Source organism: Glandiceps talaboti, chromosome 1, assembly GCF_964340395.1.
Source record: "Glandiceps talaboti chromosome 1, keGlaTala1.1, whole genome shotgun sequence".
Lineage (NCBI taxonomy): Eukaryota > Metazoa > Hemichordata > Enteropneusta > Spengelidae > Glandiceps > Glandiceps talaboti.
Window position 1 is genome coordinate 34,784,832 of NC_135549.1, and position 24,906 is coordinate 34,809,737.

Here is a 24,906-nt window from a genome sequence, read left to right on the forward strand (position 1 = left end):
TTTGAAGCTTGCATTTTTAAGATACAGCCTAGTTACCTAAAATCATTAATTATGCAAATTTTTCATGAAAAGTAAGCTATATCAACATATTTTATGAGACATATCCGCTTTGTTATATTTAATTTATGTACTAAATTGTATTGAAATTGAAGCATGCAGTCTTAGGATATAGCCTAATTACCGAAAATAATTAATTATGTAAATTATTCATTAACACTGTAAGGTACATCAACTAATTTTATAGAACATACACAATTTGTTATGGTTAATGTATGTACTGAATTGTATTGAAATTGAAGCATGCAGTCGTGAGATATAGCCTAATTACCCAAAATCATTAATTATGCAAATTATTCACTAACACTGAAAGGTACATCAACAAGCTTTACAGGGCATACGCGATTGTTATGGTTAATGTGTGTACTGAATTATATTGAAATTGAAGTATGTATTTTTAAGATCTAGCCTAATTACCGAAAATCATTAATTATGCAAATTATTCATTAACCCTGTAAAGTACATCAACAATCTTGATAGGACAAATGTATGTTGTTATGTTTAACGAATATAATAAATTATATTGAAATTAGACTATGTAGTCTTAAGATATTACTTAATTAGTTGATTTCATTGATATGCAAATTTCCCTATTTAACATGAACAGATCTCGCTCAAAAACTAATCAGGTCTAGCCATTACCCCAAATATTATAGGTACTAAATGTCATTATAATTGAGCCAGCCATTTTAAAGAAAATGGTGACACAGACAGACAGACAGACAGACAGACAGACAGACATCCCCCTATTAATACCTCCCGTACCCTTACGGGAGGTAAAAAAGCATTTTTGAGGTTAGCTATAAATAATTCCAGTGTCTTAAAGAGCTTTAACCCTGGAAAATTTTAATGATGAATGAAATAAATTAGGGATCTAAAATAATTTTGAAGCAATTCGAATGTCAATTTTCTACCAAATTTACCAAAAATATTGTCCATAATTGTCAACAACATTCAACTTGTAGTAGACATAACATCATCTGATATTTTAATTTAATAGTCTATGGACCTCCTCGCAGATGCAATCGGTTTAGCAGTTTTGACTTTAAGTTGTTTACACACACACACACACACAGACGCCAGGTGATCGCTATAATAAAACTACACAAACATTTATTCACGGTTACAAATTTATTTTCTCTCGAAAGCCATAGTTTATTACATCACGTAAATCACCGATTTTTGGGGATAAGTGCTTTGTATAGAACATACCTGCAGAAGATTTACAAACCTGCTGTCCCATGGTTGTCATACATGGTAACATGACATTTTCGAAGATTCTATATGACTGCAAGGACTACGATCAAATCCTATCTCCGTCAAGGAATTCACTACGTGCATAAGAACCCAGTATATCATTTGATTTGGATCCACACGTACAATTCTTCGTTCATGGATTTTGAACGTAGAGACAGACAGCTTTAAAGTGTGACAAACATCCCAAAATTTGTGAATTTTCAGGAAAATTAGTCTAAAAATGAAGATAAATGCACAAATACAGATGTGCAAACGTAGTTTGTTTTCATTCCAGCTGATTGTTACATGTAGTGGCTTTTCCGCCGACATCATAAGTTCATGAATTACGAGAATCGAAAAAACACCTAAATTTGACTAAAATGGCATTTTATTAATATTACTGTAGTATACGATAAGAATACCGTTGGGAAAAAATAGCAGAATTTTGATTTCCAGAAATAGCTAGTTGTGAACAAGGATGGTGAACTTACAACCTCTGCTACGTGTGCTAGACTTCAAAGCACTACACTGTTGCATGTGCTAGGGAAGATATGAGGATTTAAGATGGTGTCCTCTGAACTCACTTGTCATGCATTACCACATCGGCAATTTTGACATGGCGATTTTGCCACCAATATTGATCATACAAAATCAAAACAAAATGAGCCACAAAGTACTTTCCCTTTCAAAATGTGGTAATTTTAGAATAAGTATTATCGTTTTTATTGACGACTGACTCTGTCAAAAATCGTCCTCTACAGTGACAGCATACACTTTCAGGCGAGGCAACTTCATGGTTTGTTGACTGAGAGCATCTATTGGAATGAACCATTATGTAGAAGGGGTGCAGAATTTGGATCTGCAGTTTACAACCCTGTTTCAAACAAACACTTGTCATTTGGGCGCACAATGCCTAGAATTAATACTACAGCAAATATTACATTGCTTGTTTGATGTCAATGGTGACTTTTGAAAAGTGGCAGTTTACTTAAAGTCTCGTGGACTGATTTCCAATATGGCGTTGGTCACAATGCTCATTAACATAATAATTTTTTTTTTAATTACAAAAAAAAATTATCAAAAAAAGAAAGATGTGCTGACTTGAAATTAACAAATCTGAGTAAGCTACCCTCTGCGCATCTACACACCAGATATCAAAGCAATCTGACAGGTAGTATTTGAGGAGATGATGAAAATATCATTTTTGAAAAAAAATCATAAAAAATTGAAAATGGCACAGATCAACTTGGCATGAACAAATCTGAATAGCCTCCCCCCAAGGAACATGCACACCAAATATCGAAGTATTCTGACTGTCACTTTTGGAGAAGATGATGAAAATAAAAGAAGTTAATGGAAACCATGATCACTTATACTTCTATACATATACCAACCTATACCTAAAGCTTACGCTGACAGCGGAGCTAATAAAAAGAAAGCTTGTATGTGATATTACATGGGTGTAGACACTTGACTAGATCTTAGTGATGGGGTGAGAGGGAGAGTTAGACACTTTAGTCACTCATGTATCAAACATTTGGAGATATGAGACAAAATGTATACTTCTAAAGACAAAAATGGTCACCATTTTGTCTTCCAGGTCAATCATGCATATGCATCCCATGGTGTTTGACATTAACATGCATATAAGGTTTGGTTGAACTTGTGTCATGGTTATCCATCAGAGGATTGATAAACATGTGTCGCTTCTATAATCACCCCCCCCCCCCCCCCTTTCTCGAGCTTAAAACATTTGATCATTGGATTGACATTGGAAAATCCTGCGAGTCAAAGGGTATTGTTAGTCTTTTCTGTCATTTGCTATTAAATATGCATGGTGAACAAGGTCAAAGTATACAATAGAAAGGTTAGCCCTACAGTATGTGCACCTTTAAAGTGTACATGCAAAGGTACATACTTTTTTTCGTAATTATGTTTATTTTGCCATAAAAATAAAGGAAATCGGGTTTGTAATAGTACAATATAATTCTAACACGAGAAATTGCGCGAAAAATGAGGCACTCTTGGCTCAGCCACAGAGCACCTTCAGGTAAGTACCTCTCATTTGCATATGGATAGGACAGGATTTGGAACTTTATGACGTCACTTCGGGAACACAAACGCATTCGTCAGTGTATCTTTACATGCAAAGCCATTATGGTCGAACCAGAAGGTCAACTTCAAAACCCGTTTTCGCCAGAACCCGACGTTGAATATTGATCAGATTCCTCAAGCGTAGAGCAATAGACTCCAGCATTAACATCTGATGGTGTGATTTAGCCAAATTCATTCAAACCGACCGCTAGCAGTAACGATAGTTCCTCTGGTAGTGAATGAGTATGTCCTAGTGAAGCCGTGTTGTTTACATAAAGTGATGCTGTTATCAGCGTCCTTTGTTGACATAACTATTCAATGGGTGGAAAACAGCTCCTGCAGACAATGTAATTGAAACGAAAATTATGTAATATTTCCATACCCATCAAACATACAGAGAATGAGAATGGCTTCAAGAGTTCCCCATAATATTCTCTCAAGTTATTCAAATGTAGCGTGTTGTAACAGTACATTCAATCTATGACCATTCAAAATCTTCGCGAAAGTAGACCCACAAATTCGTTAGAGCAGAACGTTTTGTTGGATAACCGTCCCTCTTGAAAACTATGTGTACACGTACTTTATTTCATTTTTACTGCGTTCATTACCGTCCACACAGTGACATGCATTGAAGTTGTTTCATCTTCTTTCAAAGCACGACCCATGTTCACTGAAGCCGGCCGTACTGTGGTGTATTGTGTATTGTCTCCGACCATTTTTGTTTGAGTTTTTTATGGATAGACATGTCTTACGTTGTGGAAGTTATTTGACCTGGGAGCGTGAAGCTTAGTGCAGACTGTGCTTTGCTGTGTCCATCCACTTTTGACATATGATTGGCATGACACGGTAATTGTTCATGTAGACAAAACAATGGAAACAAAAATAGCAACATTATAATGAGCGTTGCATCTTTTTACTTTGATATGATTTCGACGATGTATGCGATGTATCACAATGAAAACGATCGACTCCCAGCAACATGGAAATCAAAACATACAATCGGACTACGCATTGTTTAAAAACAAATGCTATCGTAATGAAAATATTTTATGAAGCTAACTTGCTTTCTTGAAAACATCATTTCAAATTATTTTATTTGTCTCCCTTTTTTCGCTTTGATCATGGCTACACCGGTGGCGTGGAGAACCCCGGCCCCGGTAACATTTACCGACTTTCACTGTATGGCGTCACTGTCCAGTTTTTACGTGATTTCAACTGCCTTCACCCATTATTACCTACTCAGTTATATCACTCGGAAATATGTGTAGGGTGATGTTTCACTGCGGGTGCTGCCGACAAAACACCAAGGAACCATTGTTGTCGGAAGACTAAACTGGTACACCACAATATGTACAGTTACAGATAATACTATAATGCAAGCGTAATTAGTAATTCATAAGTAAACATTACACAAAGGCTTAGAAGACTTTTGTAACACGTGGGACCTCGACACCTTTCGTGAGCTGGTTGCGGTGCCGAAGTTAGTCGAAGCACAGGGGATTAAGGGGGCAAGTATTTTTGCGACTTTCTTGCCAATGCGCGCAATATTTAGAGGTATGAATGCAATTTCATTTATTTTTATGGCAAAATAAACATAATTACGAAAAAAAGTATGTACCTTTGCATGTACACTTTAAGCGAACATTGTGATGATATGATCCATATTACTGTGTATTTGACAAATCACGGTTTGAATTGCATGATGTATGCTGACAACAACCAAACGTATATCACATGTGATGGTGACCAGGTTCTCACCGAGTCAATTGAATCGTGTATTGATGAAATCAGGAGTTGGATGCAGGCCAATAAGCTCGCCCTTAACGATAATAAGACCAAGATTTTACATTTGTCATTTCCTGGAGTTCACTAACCAGGTCCAGTTTCTTCAACAGTTAATATTAGAATGAATGAATTGCCCCTCTTTACACATGTGATGGTGGATTGGGTTCCCACTGAGTCAATTGAATCGTGTATTGATGAAATCAGGAGTTGGATGCAGGCCAATAAGCTTGCCCTTAACGATAAAAGACAGAGATTTTACACTTTTCTTCGAAATTTGACGGAGTGGGTCCGGTTCCTCGCTGCATCTTCGTATTGGTGAAGTCTGCACACCGCCCTCTGAAACTACCCGCAATCTCAGAGTCACTATGGATGCAGCAGCTACAGTGTCTTCTCATGTATGTATGTAATATCTGCAAATCTGCTTCATGTGCTTTATGGAAGATAGGCAAAATACATATTAATGTACTAGATCAGAAATTAGCTGAGAAGCTTGTACATGCTTTCATAACATCTCGCCTGGATTATTGTAATAGTTTACTTTTCGGCCTTCCTACTTCTGAAATTCGCAAACTCCAACTGAGTTAATTCTGCTGCTAGGTTTGTAACTAGAACGAAAAAAAGTGACCACATAACTCCAATTTTACACGACCTGCACTGGCTACCTGTACAGCAACGAATTCAGTTTAAGATTGTATGCATTACTTTTAAAATTATAAGTGAAATTGCCCCAAGTTACTTAGAAGAGCTATTGACAATCCAAGGCTCTGGTCGCACCCCTCTGTTCTACTTCGAGTGGTGCTATTAACCTATATCAACCGGTCAGTAAAACTAGTTTTTACGGTGGTCGAGCGTTTTCAATCTGTGCTCCACACTTATGAACAGTTTGCAGGCACAACTCAGGGCAGTTCAATTACTGGAAAATTTTAAACAATCGTTGAAAACATTTCTTTTTAAGTCATTTTATTATTAAGTATAGTCAGTGCTACTGCTGTTATAATTTCTCCTTTTATTAATGTGTATCGTGAGTTTTTGAATCCTGAATTACTTTTGACCAGTATTTGTATATGTTTAACTGTCTTTTTTTTCCAATCAGTTTTAAATTAAGTATTATTTTTTTCAGTGTTTGTATACTACTTTTAACAGTCTCTTTTTCCATTTTTTTCCCTTTAAATGGTCTGTGAAGCGCATTGAGGTTGTGCTAAAAATGTAATGTGCTATAGAAGAAATAAAGATTATGGTTACGATTATATGACAAGTAAACTGAGTACTCTATTTATCCTTCTAAGAAATCTTCTCCATCATCAAATTCATCCCCAAATGTCTGAACCTGTAAATTAAGATTGTGTGACTTCCTTGCAGCTTGTGCTGCGATACTACTGGTAATGTTAAAAACTTGACCTTGTCCTAACTTGGCTAAGAGTCTTTCTCTACTTACAACACTGGGTAATAGAGGAGCTTTATCATCACTATCCTCATTTTTTTCTTTATCATCACAATTACTACAATCTTGACTAAATAACTCATCATAAACCCTCTCTGACTGTCTATCTGTGGTGTCAGCACATTCCTCCTGAGACAAAGACATTACTGCTGCAGTCACACCAGTGGTCTTTAGATGAGACCTCACTTCATCTCCACTGTGACATTGTATAGATGACTGACCATCCATTCCATGTGGGTTTTCTGTAGATGGCATTCCTTGCATCAATGGATCATCTGATGTCCATGCAGCAGTGCTACTACATTTCTCCTGGTCTGTACTTATGTCCTTTCCACCTCTCAATCTCTCCTCTGAAGCATCAAGTACTATCATTTTACTCTCTCCTAGCTTTAAAGTGTCTACATCCTCAAAACAGCTGTCTAGAGATGGTGCCTTAGCATCTGTTACAGCATGGCTTTGGTTCTGTTTTTTGGCTTGTTTTTCTTGCTTGAGTCTTTCCCTTTCAGTAGTTCTTACAGCCAACACACTCCTCAGTTCTGATAGCATTCTCACAGATTCCTCCTTCTGTCTTTTTCTTTGTTCCTATGGAAACCAGGATATGAAGATCAGCCTTAACACTAACTATCACATGGTATAACAGACAACACTCTTTTCACTATCATTACTCTGGATGATGTTTAGTTTGTAAAAACTTGGAGAAAACAAGTTGATAATATCAAGGTTAAAGACTTTAATGACCACTTACACATTTCAATTATAGTTGTTAGGAAAGGTATGTACATGTATTATGGCTAATTTGACACATATTTTGCAGAAAAATTAAATGGTTTGGAGTCTGATTTTCATACCAATGGAGAACTCAGAAATGACATTAGGCTTTAGGGTTTGTGTTGTTTTACCTAGCAAGAACAGTCAGCATTCAATTTTGACTTTCAGACTATTTGATCTGAAGTTAGTCTAGTGCTATCCTACGGTAAATCAAATCTTAAGATCTCTAGATGATGCAATATACCAGGTTGGCATCCAGATTAATCTGAAGTTTTACTGGGACTTACCCTTTCTTCTACTGTCATAGGTTCATAGTCCCATTCTGTGCCTTCTATCTCTATTGGATCAGTATAGCCTTCAAAAATCTATAAACAAGCAGTTCAATCATACATTAATATTACAATAATTACTTTAAAAATAATATTATATAATAATTTTAATAATAATTGAGCTTATTTGCATATTGATCACCCTACATATGGTAGTTTGTTATGCCGAGTTCGAAAACAGGGTCCCTTTTATGATCATCCATTGCCATGGTAACCAAAATCACCATAATATGTGGATTATGTTTCTAAAATTTGACATAAAACATGAAAAAAATTAAATTTCAAAAAAAAATTCATTGTTTTGTCATGTATGCATTGGTGTTATCTGTTGTGCACAAATAGGATAGCTGTTTCCATGAAAATACATAACAGTGGGCTTGAAATGCTGTTTTGCTTCAATACATATGCATCTGATAAATTTTATTTGCATACTGCCTATCCTACATGAGTTTCAGCAGTCCATGAGAGTTTGATCAAGGTTCTGCAGTCTTTTATCACATCATCTTCAACAATGCGTGTACACACATATTTGAGTACAAGTTGTCATTAGTGATCCATAATAAAGTAGTTTGTACAGGGAAAGAAAATCCAACAATATTTCGACTATTGTCTGCTTCAATTTCTTCAACTGATAACATGATGTGCGTACATGCATATTCCTAGTCCCAGTGCATGACACATGCTAAATTTAAATGATAATGACACTGGATACAGTTGGGGAGAGGTAGCAATCACGGTATCACCTATTGTTACAGGAATATTGATAAATTATCCAGAATTTTTCCGTCATCAGTCTTGCTATATGACCGGTGTGATAGACTATGGTGACTGTCATGTGCACGTGCTGGGCAAATGACACGTAAACATCTCAAATGTAATAAAATGTAACAATTTTAATACATGCACTGTATTACGTGTGTGTGAGAGGTACACACATCACATAATACAAGTAAGATACACAATGATACAAACTCACTAGAATATTGTTAACATTAATTTGCCTATGATGAGGAATAGTCATTAATTTACAGTAAGTTGCTAAAATCTATGATTATACCTGTAAACACCGATGACTTAAAAGCAGCATGGTCATTGCAAATATTTTTTTCAGGCATTTCAGATGAATGTTATCGCAGAACAATGAATTTGACCCTTCGTGCTTGTTACCATGTATACCACCCTGTTGTACAATGGTTTAACCTATACCAACATATCTGTATATCACATGATCACTTAATAGTTAATAAGTAATTTTTAATAAAGACTAGTACTTAGTAGCAGTACATGTGTCTTGTGTCTGTATGCGTACGACTGAATGTATAAGTCTACAGACAATAACATGGTGTCAGAAGTGAACTAAGTCATTGGAGATTTGTTGTGAACAACTTCTACAGCAGTAACCAGACCAAGCAGTAACACTTCAGAGTCGAAAGTAAGCTGTTTTTTCAGTGAAAAGTCTGGAAGGTCAACAACCTTGGTATTAAGTAACCACAGGGACAGCCACATGCTATTGAAAAGCATCTGAGCTAAGCCACCAGCTTGAGTATTCAACCTTGCCATTGAAGTCAGAAATTGAGCAAAACTTTCCGTGAGTACTGAATACAATTTTGAATGATACAGAATGGATTATCAAATACCACCACCAAAACATATGATTGCCACTGGTGATGTGTCCACTCATTGAAAACAGTTCAGCAAAGCCTGGAAATATTACCTAAACAGCACTAAGCTAATAAACAAGGGAAGGAAGTCCAAGCCAATGCATTAAAGTAGTATCATGGGAATGGAATGTGTTGAGGTAATGGAAACCTTAACCACCCTTTCTGAAGACGACAAAAAAGACCCTGATAAAATAATGACAGCATTGGAAGGGTATTTCACTCCACAAAAACACTTACTATTTGAAAGAGCAAAGTTTTTATCAGCCACACAGACTGAACATGAAACTATTGATCAATTTCTAGTAAGATTACATCAACTTGCCGAATCTTGTGAACTCAGTGATGTAAAAGAAAGTCTAATAAAAGACAAACTTGTGATGGGTACCACTGATGCGGCACAAAGAGACAGGCTATTAAGAATGCAGATCTGAATAGATGTTTGGAGACACTAAAGGCAAACGAGATGTCTCGAGCAAACAAGGATCACATACCAAGCTCAGGAACTGAAGATACAGTGCATGGTATATCCAAACACAGCCATTATGACAAAAAGAAAAAAAGCAAATCTTCTAAATCAGCTTCTAATGGATTGTGTAAATTCTGTGGCACAATACATGTCATGGATAGAAATGAATGCCCAGTATATGGCAAAAGATGTATGAAATGTGGTATTAAAACCAAACCACTTCTCCACAGTATGCAGAGTGAAGAAGAAACGACTGTCTTATCAAAGTACAAAGAAAGTCCACCAAAGTGAGCACACAATGGTTGATGATGATGACTCAGAGGATTCAATATTCACACTTCATTGTATTGATGCAGTAACTGACACAGATAGTGACACAGTATGCAAAGCACAAATTACATTCCATAGCAGTAACTGACACAGATAGTGACACAGTGTGCAAAGCACAAATTACATTCCATAGCAGTAACTGATACAGATATATAGTGACACAGTATGCAAAGCACCAATTACATTCCATAGCAGTAACTGATACAGATAGTGACACAGTGTGCAAAGCACCAATTACATTCCATAGCAGTAACTGACACAGATAGTGACACAGTATCCAAAGCACCAATTACATTCCATAGCAGTAACTGATACAGATAGTGACACAGTATGCAAAGCACCAATTACATTCCATAGCAGTAACTGATACAGATAGTGACAGTGTGTGCAAAGCACCAATTACATTCCATAGCAGTAACTGATACAGATAGCGACACAGTATGCAAAGCACCAATTACATTCCATAGCAGTAACTGATACAGATAGTGACACAGTGTGCAAAGCACCAATTATATTCCATAGCAGTAACTGACACAGATAGTGACACAGTATGCAAAGCACCAATTACATTCCATAGCAGTAACTGACACAGATAGTGACACAGTGTGCAAAGCACAAATTACATTCCATAGCAGTAACTGACACAGATAGTGACACAGTATGCAAAGCACCAATTACATTCCATAGCAGTAACTGACACAGATAGTGACACAGTATGCAAAGCACCAATTACATTCCATAGCAGTAACTGATACAGATAGTGACACAGTATGCAAAGCACCAATTACATTCCATAGCAGTAACTGATACAGATAGCGACACAGTGTGCAAAGCACCAATTACATTCCATAGCAGTAACTGATACAGATAGTGACACAGTATGCAAAGCACCAATTACATTCCATAGCAGTAACTGATACAGATAGTGACACAGTGTGCAAAGCACCAATTACATTCCATAGCAGTAACTAATACAGATAGTGACACAGTGTGCAAAGCACCAATTACATTCCATAGCAGTAACTGATACAGATAGTGACACAGTGTGCAAAGCACCAATTACATTTCATAGCAGTAACTGACACAGATAGTGACACAGTATGCAAAGCACCAATTACATTCCATAGCAGTAACTGACACAGATAGTGACACAGTATGCAAAGCACCAATTACATTCCATAGCAGTAACTGATACAGATAGTGACAGTGTGCAAAGCACCAATTACATTCCATAGTAAGTCTACTACAACACTTAATATGTCACGTACGTACAGCTAGATACAGGAGCTTCATGCACTTGCTATGTCATACTCTGACTTACAGACTATTCTGCAAACAGAAAATGTCAAACTGGATCAACCAACAGGCAAAATAAATCTATACAATGGAGAGGTCATCACACCACTAGGGACATATACTTGACGATCAGCATAGGCACCAGCCCCAAATGGAGAGCAAAGTTCACCATATTGAAGGAAGCAACTTGGCCAATTATTGGAGGCAAAACTTGCCTAAAAGAAGATTGGTTATCGAGCAAATTATGCCAAATATCTGAACATGGTTCAAGGTAAATGCTATGTTCCAATAACATTTGAACAAATAATGAACGAGTACAAAGATGTATTCACTGGATTAAGATGTCTTCCAGGGGAGTACCATATACAAATAGAGAAAACTGTACCACCAGTTCAACATGCTCCACGCAGAGTTCCAGTACCATTAAAAGGGAAATTAAAAGAGAAAATAGATGAAATGGAAAAACAAGGGATAACTGCCAAAGTCACTGAGCCAACAGATTGGATTAGCAGTTTGTTTGCATTGCAGAAACCACACAAATTGAGAGTATGTCTAGATCCCAGGGAGATTTAAACCAAGCTATCAAAAGGCCAAAATATCAAGTACCAACAGTAGATGAACTATTGCCTAAATTAGCTAAAGCAAAGGTCTTCACAGTCAGATGCAAAGGATGGATTTTTCCAAGTCAAACTGGATGAAGAAAGTTCTCATCTCACCACATTTTGGACACCATTTGGCAGATACCGGTACTTGAGAATGCCACAAGGTATAAGTAGCACACCAGAAGGATATCAACATTGACAGAATTAAGTTCTAGCCAGACTCAATGGTTTAGAAGCAATTGCTTATGATATTCTATGTTGTGGATATAGTGACACAATGGATGAAGCCTTACAAGACAACGATGAAAATCTGAAAGCACTATGTGAGCGAGCTCGACAGTCCAACCTCAAACTGAACTAGAGAAAATTCAGACTAAGACAGGAAGAAGTTCCATTCATGGGTCAACTAATTACAAGTAGTGGTCTGAAAATGAAAGTGACAGCTATAGTCAATATGCCACCTCCAACTGACAAAAAGGGAGTACAACGACTACTAGGATGTGTAAACTATTTATCCAGATTCCTACCCAAGCTATCAGATGTCTGCGAACCACTGAGGAAAATAGTGGAGAAAGACACAATGTTTGTATGGGAGAGCCAGCAAGCTGATGCATTTGCATCCATACAGAAATTACTCAGTTCAGCACCACTACTAATTTCTGGAAAATAACATGATAAATTTAATTATAACATAGTTTATTTGCATATTGACCACCCACTATTGGGTAGTTTGTTATGCTGAGTTCAAAAATAGTTATCATTTTAGGAACATCTGTTACCATGGTAACCTAAATCACCATATTATGCATTATTTTCAAAATGTATGTAAAATTCAAAGAATAAAATTTTTTTACAAAAAAAATTACTTAACTTTTGGCATATATGCACTAGTGCTATCCATTGTAAGAGAGATTATCTAAAATTGGAGAGTGGCTTCCATGGAAACATAAAATACGCTTACATTATAAATGCCATGTTTTAGTAAAAAAAATACATCTGACATACACCTACAAACGAATGGGTTTGCTATTAAAATACCAAATATTTTGTTACTCTAAGTCCAAATAAAATGTATGTGTGTTTGTGTACATTATGTTTGTGTGTGTACATTATGTATGTATGTCTGTATGTATGTATGTATGTATGTATGTATGTATGTATGTGTGCATGTACATTATTGTATGTGTTTGTGTGTGTGTTTGTGTGTCTGTGTGTACATTATGTATGTGTGTGTGTGCGTGTGTCTGTGTGTGTACATTATGTATGACAGTCTGTTTGTGTCTCTGTGTGTACATTATGTCTGTGTGTGTGTGTGTGTGTGTTTGTGTGTCTGTGTGTGTACATTATGTATGACAGTATGTGTTTGTGTCTCTGTGTGTACATTATGTCTGTGTGTGTGTGTGTTTGTGTGTGTCTGTGTGTGTACGTTATGTATGACAGTATGTGTTAGTGTGTGTGTCCATGTGTGTACATTATGTATGTGTGTGTGTGTGTCCATGTGTGTACATTATGTATGTGTGTTTGTGTGGGGGATATGCATGGTATGTATGATGTATTCTCCATCTATTTTTTGCCTAGCCTCTCTTTACATACCTGATCATCAAACTCAATGTCAGGCTCTGGAAGTCCAAACAAAGGAATGGGTTCTTTTTCTGATTTTCTATTACCTTCATTTTCATTGCATTCTGTGGGTTTTGCTGTTGGTGTGTCCTGACCTGGGATGGCAAACAGCACAAAACATTACCAAGAAGAATTATTGTAGTTACATATTTGATAAATTTAGATGCTGTAAAACAGAGCAATTTGGGAAATGATCAAACTGTGAAAAATATATGAAAAATATATGTTGTAATGGAAATGCCAACAAAACATTCACCAAATGTAAACTGAATGCCTTCCGTAAGGGCAAACCTTTAGATTGTTGTTCCTTCATGCCAAGTTGAAATGAAAAATACCGCCAATGGCGTTGTAGCACAACTGTACAGTTTCTAAAAATGTTTATCCATATGGTAGGCCATGCAACCAGTAAGTGTTCATTTGTTGAATGACTATGCAGTTGCCTATCCAACCATGTTGCTAACTTTACGATATATGCTATCATTTGGCTGTTGCTATGGGCGTGGTCATGTTGTTAGATATATTTGCATACATATTTTATGTTTTTGTTCACTTGTGTATGAATTCCTGATATTATCTTTGCAATATACATGATTATTTGGCTGTTGCTATGGGCATGGTCTTGTTGCTAGGCATATTTACATATATTTTTTGAATGCTTATTCAATTGTCTATTAATCCCTGTTGTTATCTTTGTGGAATACACGACCGTTTGGCTGTTGCTATGGGCGTGGTCATGGCTACTAGGTTATTTGCATACATTTTTTGAATGTTTACTCACTTGCCTACCAGATGATGTTGTTATTTAACCAAAATATACTGCCATTCGGTTGTTGCTAAGGGCATGGTCATGGTTGCTAGGGCCAATTTTGTCAAAATGTTTTGAAGAAAATCTGCAGAATAACACTTTCAGAAACATCTCACCAAGTGTCAGATTCACTAACCAAGTACTTTTTGAGATATAAATTTTTGACCAAAAATGAACATTCTTAGGGACGACATCGAAATCAAAAGCATCCTAATTACACGTCGTAACGAGTAACGACGAGTAGCTACTAGTAGTTACGATGTACTACGCGAAACAGGAGATAATGAGGTGTTCAAGTTCATGAATAACTGACAATAGATAATCAGTTCACTTTTCTTTGTTTCCCGTAAAGACGTCGTCTTTAAGCGTAGATACGCATAATTTTTTATCGCCAACACACAATAGATAGTGATTCTCACCTTCCGTGTTTCCAATGATGACATCGTCTTCTATGGTAGTTGATCGTAGTTTGTCATAATTTTCGATCGTCAGAGAAAACCACGTACTCCAGCCAGTAATGTGCTGATGAAACTAGTACTGTACATGTTTTTATGAGTGCAAGTTCATGGGCAATATTCATAAAAAGAAACAATAAGATACGCACGAAATCAAAGTTTCAATATTCAGTAAATCTTTTCTCGAACATGACGGTATGTATACGAAATTTATTGTGATGGACGCATGGACGTAATATTGTAACAGTCTAATAACAGTAAATCTTTGAGGAAGATTATCGTACAATTGTGTGACTCTCAAAGCATCAATCGCGGTTAGACTTTCTTTTTGTTTTTTGCACGGTCGACAAACTAACAGTACAACTTACAAGTTACAAACTCACGCTTGGCGGCCATGGTAGGGCCAAGAAATGCTGTTGAATTTCCGGGTTGCGGAAGTGCAGTTTTGACTTCTGATATCATCGAATAACGGGATTTGTTTTATATATTCTAAAACAACAACTAATTTTTTATGTTTCTCAGTACAGTAACATTCCTAAATGATGGGGTTGAGTTGAGAAATCGCAATGTTCGGCAACACGTGGCATGATGCATGACGTCGGTAGATAAACATAGAGACGCAAGTGATGAACGTATTCAGTTATTCATAGCCCGAAATTTTGTTATATAAATGATGTTTTTCCTCAAAAATTTGAAGAAACAAAACGTTTTTAGGTGATTTCTAAATCAATCAAATCAAACGATATATTAATGCGAGACAAACTTTAGTTTTTGTGGACAATGTTCGAATTCGACTGACGAATCCTGCGACTCGAATCTAACACGATCAATGCACCATTCACCAGCCAGACGAAAATGGTTGACATGTTTGTTGACTAGCCGAGAAGTGCATAAGGAACTTGTGAGGCAGTCCGAATAAATAGATGTAAAATCCGACGTTTCGAATAAAAATTCTTCTTCAAGGTATTTTTAGGCAATACATATTAGGTAAACATCTGAATATATCTGAAACACTTAGTTGACTAGCCGACTGTACGAATGCCATAGAATTAGAAGGCATCGAATGAATAACATTGAAAAAAGTAAGCGTGAAACTGATTTGCACAGGAAAGAAAATCTTTTTGTTTCGTTATTTTTTTTCACGATGAAGACTACGCATAAATGGTCGTAGTTTGGGCTCATGAATAACGGACAATAGGTGTTTACTTTTTATTGTCTACAACCTAAATACATGAATATGCGTTGAGACTTATGAATATTCACCGTAGTACATCGTAACTACTAGTAGCTACTCGTCTTTACTCGTTACGACGCGTAATTACGATGCTTTTGATTTCGATGTCACCCTTACATCTAATTGCATATCACTCATGGAATCATTGTATGCTTAATATTTTTTCGTCCATACATCCCTAGATGCATTCCCTTTAAATTTTAGCCCTAATTTGCATATTGCTGGTAGAATCATCATGTCATGAACAAATCTTACTTTACACCCCCTTAAGAATGTTCCCACCAAATTTCATACCAATCTGCCCAGTAGTTTCTGAGTTTAAGTTTTTTGACCAAAAATCACATTTTTTGACCCAAATCACACACATCGTTTTGATTTGAACAATTTCTCAACTAGACACCCAAGTTAATGGACCTACCAAATATCATGGCAATCATTTCAGCGTTTTTTACTTTAAGTTGTTTACACACACACACACACAGACAGATGCCGGGCAATCCCTATAGTACTACTGAACCTCAGTTCAGTTGCGCTAAAAATCATGGTTTTTAGCCCTAATTTGCATATCGCTAATGGGATCATCATGTAATCAATAAATTGATCTGTACATCCCCAGAAACACCCCTGTGAAAATGCAGCCAAATCAACTAAGTACTTTTAGAATGATAGATTTTTGACCAAAAAACACATTTTTAGCCCTAATTTGCATATCACTGATGGAATCATCTTGTCCTGAACAATTCTTAACTAAACACCCCAAGAACATTCCCACCAAATTTCTAGCCAATCTGCCCAGTACTTTTTGCCATAATATGGGGAGGTAATATTTTAGCATTTATACCCACAGACACTGCCAATTAGTCAGAAAGTGTGAGTAAATATCGGTAAATGTTGGTTAATAAGACATGTAGAGTGTAGTTTTTGTTTACTGATGTCTGTTACAACCACTAGCAATGTATTTTTTCACAATGCTGTTGAGTTTTGTTCACCTAGTGACTACGCTCGTCATAGTCTTAGTGCTAACGTGTACCCCTTATGACGTCATAAAATCCTGTGGTCTAGGTGGGACTGGAAATACCCGAAAACTCTCGAAGTAAATCCGAAGGGAAGTGACTGAAAAAAGGTCACTTTAAGGTGTTTGCAGACGCTTTTGGAAAGTTTTAAAACCAGAATGCATTTCACAAACATGTCGTCTAGCAAATTAGCGATAGTGAATCTGAGCATTTTGAATCACATTTAAAGTCACCTCGTTGAATAATTGAAAGGCACAAATATGATTGGATAGATTCTCCTTTAATACCAACCTTGCCCTGAAGACTTTCCTAGAAGCCTGTAGAGTCTGACAGATCCTTCATCCAAGCATCCCTTGCAAGCATCCAAATCAGTTTGTAGCTGTGACAAGTCAGCAGATAATGTATCTCCCTGTGCCTTGATCACATCAATGTCAGTCAGTGATTCTATTTTTTCTTGGCAATTACGAACTCTGACGTACAGTTTATATACAACACATAGATAATGGGTATTACATGGACTATAAACACAATGAAATCGTTTGTGTGTGTGTGAAATAATGAAATGGGAAGGGCAAATAGTAAGGGGAGTGCAAATAAGATGAAAATTGTATATTGATCACACTCAATTGTATTAGATGTATCAAGTAAGAATTTGAATACTTCATAATTGTGCCCTCTGATAACTGTCATTAATTGTTGTTGCGAGTCACTATGGCAACAAATGGATTTTCATGTGTTTCACTACATACATGTAAATAGTAAAGTACAAGGGTGTGGCACAAGAAATAGTTGTGTGTACCTGGTTGGTGAGTGAAACTGACTTAAAGGGGCACACTTTATTTTATCACATGCATGTACCATACATGTATTTCATAGTAATTTAAGCCTTTAGAATAATTCGTTCAAGGTTCCAACAGAATCAATAGGAAAGTAAAAGTTAGAAGTGAATGCAACGTTTTGTCTACAAATAGGTTTTCCTGTGTGACACTATACATGTCAATAGGAAGGGATAAAGGGGAACATCATTGCATGATCAAGGTGCATATTAGGCATATCAAAATGCTGTGTTCATTTCTAATTGACCATTCCAAAGTAATACTAAATATCCTAATAACAGCCTGTATGTTTGATTATGGTAGTAATACTTTACATATCGATCCTTACCTCTTTAAAGCAACTTGTAAATGTAATTCAAGACTATGAACTGCTACTAGTACATCCCCACCAGGTAAAGCAGTTTCTTTCCTGTTGAACCTAACATTTTTCTCATCATCTTTCTCCAAAATCCCAATTCTGTGAAAATTGTAACTTTTTTGGAGCAAGTTCAAACAATCCTCCATGGCTGCATCAGATATTGTCAATATATTGTCTAAGCTTTGATACAATTCATTCTCTGAGAAAAAAATATACAGATAACAAGACTTACAAGGCAATCAATGTAAATCTGGGTATAAGCCTGGTGATTGAAAGTCATTAATTATGCAAATTATCATTATAACTTAAAAGCTATGCTAACAGGCTTTATCGGATATGTGTGCTTTGTTATGGTTGATGTATGTGCTAAATGATAAGGAAATTGAAGTGTGTATTCTTAAGATCTAGCTTAATTACTGAAAATCACTAATTATCAGATTACTCATTAAAAGTAAAAGCAATATCAACAAACTTCATAGAACAGGTGAACATTTTTATGGTGGATATATGTGTTAAGAAATTATATTAAATTTAAAGCTTGTATTTTTAAAGATATAGCCTATTATTATTACCAAAAATAATTAATTATGCAAATTACTCATTAAATATTTACTAAGTAAGCTAAATCAACAAACTTTATAGGACATATGCACTTTATGGTTAACATATGTACTAAATTATATTGAATTTGAAGTATGCGTTCCAAAGATATAGCTTAATTACTTAAAACCATTAGTTATACAAATAACTCACTAATGTGCATTGGATGTTTACCAAAATCGAATCAATTCTTGTCATTTACCATATGGATGTGATGTGTAGCATAGCATTAGAATGTATGCAGTATTTTTTTACATATAATGTAAACAAACAAACAGACGGACACACAAACACACACTCAGACAGACAGAAGTGTCACATAACCTCCCCTTACAGGAAGTAAAAAGTTAAAAATGATACATTAAAACTTATTTATTACATGTGTATTCCTTTCCAATCTTTGCTTAAAGCTCTCTACAATTATTACTCATGGTACAGATCTATAGTAGCACAATGGCCATTTACACTTCCTCAACTCCCTGGGGAGCACATGATCCACTACAGCCTCTATAAGCACATATCCCAGTAGGATTTAAGCATTCACATTGCAACCTCTATCCTACCAGGTTCTCAATTGTACAGCAGGGTTGACTGAGGCACTATCGTTGTTCAAATCTTGCCCAAGGGACTTTAACCATTCAGAAACAAATTACTCCCTTGGATGTGGGTTATTCAATGAATTTTGGGGCTAAAAGAAGGAGATCAACGAGACGAAAAAGACCATCGTAAGAGAGGAGGCTATGTACATTTGTCCTTTGCCTCGAAAAATTCCTACAGTTATTGGATAGGTGTTCTTACACGTCATGCTACTTTGACGGCTGCCAAAGGTACTACGCTAACGTCAGTCAACAGACTTTCATCATTTTATTTGCATGACTGTGTGACTTATTCTTAGTGGAATGCAAGGTTAATGGATGGTAAAGTTATAGTACATTATGCACTCATTAATTTCAAACCATACCTACGTCATTATGATTAGTGGATTACAGAGAAAAATGGAACCCTAGTAGAAGCTAATATTTCATTGTCCATCTCAGGCTACACTACATTGCAAACACCACATTGTCATCATAAGGGTGGTGCTATAGTACTGATCATGAGATCTAATCATAGGACTAAGAGGAACAAGTGTGATCATTTTAAGTCTTTTGAAGTGATGGATGTGAATATCTACACAGGAGTTTTGTCCTTCATATAGTAATTTACTGCCTTCCATACTCAGCGAAACACAAATTCACTGTGAAATTGTTTCTGTCAGAAATTGGCACTTTAATGGAAAATCTGTTACTCGCACCTGGTCACTGGTTAATTGCAGGTGACTTTAACATTCATGTCAATGAAGCAAGTAACAACAAAGCTTGTCAATTCAATGATCTCGTTCAATCTGACTCAGCATGTAGTTGGGAGTACACATCAGAATGGACATACCTTCGACATAGTACTGACCCATGCCTCAGAGTCATGGCTGGGAAATTTTATGATTGACAATAAGTTGCCTTTAGATCATTCTGCTATTTTACTTCCATGATCACTCACCCACCTCCATCAAAGGTCAACAAGGAGCAGCGTGTTGCATTAAGAACATCAACTTATTGGAGTTTAAACCTTCCCTTACAAACACACTCAAATCTGCTGAAACAATTCTTGAGGTAAATCAGCTGACATAGTTGACATTTCTGCATTGGGAAGTTTGATCGATATGCATGCCCCTGCTAAACAGAGAACTATCATGTTATGTCTCCTCGTTGGACATGGGACATGCCTACTCTTCAAGATGACATGATGGAATAAACCATTCAACAATAAAGGATGGGTCGGGTATGGGGAGGGGGGGGGGGGCTGTTCAAGCATGTCTGAGTTATGGCTTTGGACATGGAAAATTTGCAAATAAAATGGCTGCCAGGTGGCCATATTGGATTGCATCACAACAACAATGAATATGCACATGTATGTTGTATGTCATAGAACACTGTCCTAATACCAACTTTGAATGAGATCTGTTCAAGCATGTCTGAGTTATGGCTTTGGACATGGAAAATTCGCAAACAAAATGGCTGCCAGGCAGCCATATTGGATCGTATCACGATGAAAATGGATAAGCACATGTATGTCATAGAACACTGTCCTAATACCAACTTTGAATGAGATCTGTTCAAGCATGTCTGAGTTATGGCTTTGGACATGGAAAATTTGCAAACAAAATGGCTGCCAGGCAGCCATATTGGATCATGTCACGATGAAAATGGATAATATGCAAATGTATGTCATAGAACACTGTGTTTTTTAGACATTTTTAGCTTCTGGAGAAGTATGCCTTTTTTTTGTTTGAATCCTTATTTTATCTGATAACTCCTTGTATGGTCACTTTCAGTCCGCATATCGTGAGGGGCACGGCACCGAGACGGCACTTTTACATGTGTTTAATGATGTCATGCTTGCTCTTGATAAGCAACATCATGTCAACATTCCTGTACTTTTGGATTTGTTGGCGGCATTTGACACCATCGACCATGACATTCTCTTGGACAGGCTGCGTTCCTGTTTTGGCATTCAGGGGACTGCTTTTAATTGGTTCAAGTCATTACTCAAGGGTAGAATGCAGCAAGTGTCCATTACGTCAATGGTGTCAGATACACGCCTTTTGAAGTATGGTGTACCACAGGGTTATGTGCTTCATCTTGTCTTGTTTGCTTTGTAAATTACTCTGATTGAGGACATCATCACCCGCCACGGCTTAAATTCAGTTAGTTATAATATGCTGACAACTCCCAAATGTACATCACTTGTGTTTCCTATGCTGACCCCACTGTTGTTCCTTGTATAGATGAGATCCATAATTGGATGATGACCAACAAGTTGGCACTCAATGATGGGAAGACAGAAGTTGTTTGGTTCTCATCTCACAACAGTAGGGGCCGGTTCCCGGTCTGTCGAATCGGATGTGTGGGTGGGAGATGCCAAGATATCGCCATCAGCTGTTGTGCGTGACTTAGATGCGATGTTGGACTCTTTTTTGGACAGATGGATGAGCATATTCACTGGTTTGCAGTGAGGTGTAGATGAGACAAGCACTGAAAAATTAGTAAATACATTTGTGACATTAAAGTTGGATTACTATAATATCAAGTTTATTTTTCAGCTTACCTGTACCTGACATAAAATTAACAAACTTGAGCACATTCAGAATTGTGCCACTTGGCTGGTTGCCAGGAGGATAGGTCATCATACTGACATGAGTCCTATATTTAAAGTTGCACTGGCTCCCAGTTGAGGAGTGGATTTTTTAAAATTCTTTGTATTGTGTTCAGAATTATCCATCATGGAGTTAGTACCGAGCTTCTTCTCAGAACTAATTGATAATGATCGCCCAGTACACAACACAAGCGAGAGCGTCGGGTGCATGAGATTGAAGCCTTTTTCTATTAGGGTGACTTTTTTTTGGTTTCTCATCTCCAGTGGAGTAGTCAGGCTGGGCGGGTGGGTGGGCGAAACAAAAGGGGCAAGGAAAAACAATATATTTTTTTCAGTTCTATTCTCTGTCCTTTCAGTCTCTCTACAACTTCTTTTCTCTTCTCTTTTATTGAATTCCTTGTTACAGGTCCATTTCCTTCATTTTAGCAAGGCTGACAAGTCTGTAGAACAACTTTGTAAGAAGATGAATACTTATCATCCTGATGGATGTCTATCTGTAGCCATGAACTATTGTATGATTTTATCAGGAGTACTAAATACATTCGTCCTATTAGACAAAGTGGCATTGACATTGCTAGCAATTATTTCAAGTTATCCAATTTGAACTTTAGTATGTAACTCTTTGATTGTCATCAGTCAATCTGATTAAAATCTGATGTGATAAAAGCAGCTAGATGCCTTTATTTACCTCTATATGTCCATCATTTTGTATTGTTTGTTTTGTTGTGAGTGATCGCTGCCTTCCCACATCTGAACCTGTGTATTACAATAGACAATCGCGTTTGAATCTCGCGCTTTTGATTGGCCAATCAGTTGCCATACGTTGGCAGCTGCACACTGCACTGGAGAAATTGAAGCGTGTTGATTGGTTGTGAAAACCTTACAATGTTGTCGACATTCAATGGGACTGTCTATTACACAGGTTCAGATGTGGTAAGGCGGCGACCACTCGGAAAAAACAAATGACACAAAATGTAAATAAAGGCATCTAGCCACTTTCACCACATCAGATTTTAATCAGACTGTCATCAGTGTGCTAGAGGAACTATCATTTTTATATGTCATTGATTGAAAATCATTACTTATATGAAATTTTTTTCTTCTCTGTGAACTCAAAATAATCCATCAGACAACATGTTAACATTTCTAGAACTCAGTACTCCTTTGGGATTTACTGTATAAAAGTAATAATGTAAACATCGGTAACATGCCATGTATGTGTACACAATTAAGACTGTCTTGGTTGACCTTGCAGTACAGTATACATTACGCGTTTTCTGTAACTTGTATTAGTGTTGTTACTAATGTTAGCAATATGAAATAGCAAGACGTTGTTGCATAGTGTCGACACCAACGACAAACTTACATTCAAACATTTCAATCTGAAAATATAATAAATGATCAGCTATCACTGCTCCTTTTAAGTCATTTTGTACAATTTTTGTAACATCCATGCCTAAAACCTGTGTTTATGACACAATTGAAGCTTGTAAGTTGTAACAAACATCATGAGCCTGCTACGTGAATCTGTGATAATTTCATTTATTGCACATGCCCAATGAACAAAGAATGTCTTCCAAGGTCATGTATGTCATGGGTCATGAAACACATTACCTTTACGGAGTCGGTCATTTCCCCGATGATGCAACTGATTTAAAGCTATAAACTGGTCAATTTTTTTTTTTGAGGAATGCAATATGCCTTTTCACAATTTTAAACATACTTTTGAAAATGATAGAAATATTCTGAGCTATTACATTGCAGCAAAATGTACTGGTTCAAGGCCTTTCCAAAATCTTCCAGAGCCTGAAGATTTGGCTTTCCGGGCTGCTGGGACGGCATTAATTTCGAGCCCTGTCCCTCCAACCTCAATAACTTCTGCCATGAAAGACACATGCTGCTCCAATGTGACAAGGGGGTGGGGGTGGGGGTAGACGCCATGAGGAATGTTTGATGTTCATTCGAACCTTACAATCTTGCAGTGTTGTGTTGCTAAGAAGAACTAAGGGGTCGGTCGAAAATAAAAAAAGTGTTTTTTTCTGATTTTGGAGCTGAAAATTAGGGTCTGTTGGGAGATGGAAAACAGAAAAATAAATAGGGCCACCCTTATATAAAGGTCCCCACATAAAAACCTTCTAAATTATATGGTGATAGGACCTTTAGTGTATATGCACCAAAACTGTGGAATCGTCTTCCACTGGATCTTCGGTTGACAGAGAAATTTGAATTATTCAAGGCACATCATAAAATATTGAATTTCATATTTCATTTTATTCTTGAAGTGTTTGGGTCTCCATTTTTCTAATGTGTCCTGTATGTTATTTATACATTTTAACAATTTTTTATGTAATTTTTTTTTTCTCTGAATCATATTTTTAACATAGAGACATGTATTGTCACAATTTGTGTAATTGTCTTTAAACACTAAATTATTTATTATACCAAGTGGTCCAGAGTCTAACCATGCACCATCATAACTCAAAAGTTCTTTTCCTTCAACAAAGACAAACCAATTGAGTTCTTACATACCTGACCAATGCTTGACATCTTCATAAGCTTCCATACAGAAACACATTGTAAGTCTTCTAATGAACTCTGAACCTTGATCACTTAGAAGGTTTGACATAGTCTGGTTACAAAATACAACAAAGTCAAAGACTTAGATCGCTCAGAAGGTTTGACATAGCCTGGTGACATAATATAACATAGTCAAGACAAAGATTTCGTG

The 24,906-nt window shown here is 36.6% G+C and overlaps 1 protein-coding gene across 1 annotated transcript; it reads right to left on the minus strand.

Moving 5' to 3' along the window:
* Positions 1 to 5,598: 5,598 nt before the first annotated feature.
* LOC144436063 (vezatin-like) lies at positions 5,599 to 24,804 on the minus strand. The gene is made up of 6 exons (XM_078124728.1): positions 24,708 to 24,804; positions 18,357 to 18,585; positions 17,484 to 17,662; positions 13,659 to 13,780; positions 7,669 to 7,746; positions 5,599 to 7,195 (listed from the first exon to the last, which is right to left on the minus strand). The coding sequence occupies exons 1-6, from the start codon at positions 24,802 to 24,804 to the stop codon at positions 6,446 to 6,448; spliced, it is 1,455 nt and encodes a 484-aa protein (XP_077980854.1). The 3' UTR covers positions 5,599 to 6,445.
* Between the last annotated feature and the right edge of the window lie 102 nt (positions 24,805 to 24,906).

Coding starts and splice junctions, on each gene's coding strand:
- LOC144436063 (XM_078124728.1), bottom strand. CDS start 24,804: ATGTCAAACCTTCTAAGTGATCAAGGTTCAGAGTTCATTAGAAGACTT. Junction 17,663..18,356: donor TTACAAGTTGCTTTAAAGAG/GTAAGGATCGAT, acceptor ACTGTACGTCAG/AGTTCGTAATTGCCAAGAAA. Junction 13,781..17,483: donor AGGAAAGTCTTCAGGGCAAG/GTTGGTATTAAA, acceptor TTGCCATCCCAG/GTCAGGACACACCAACAGCA.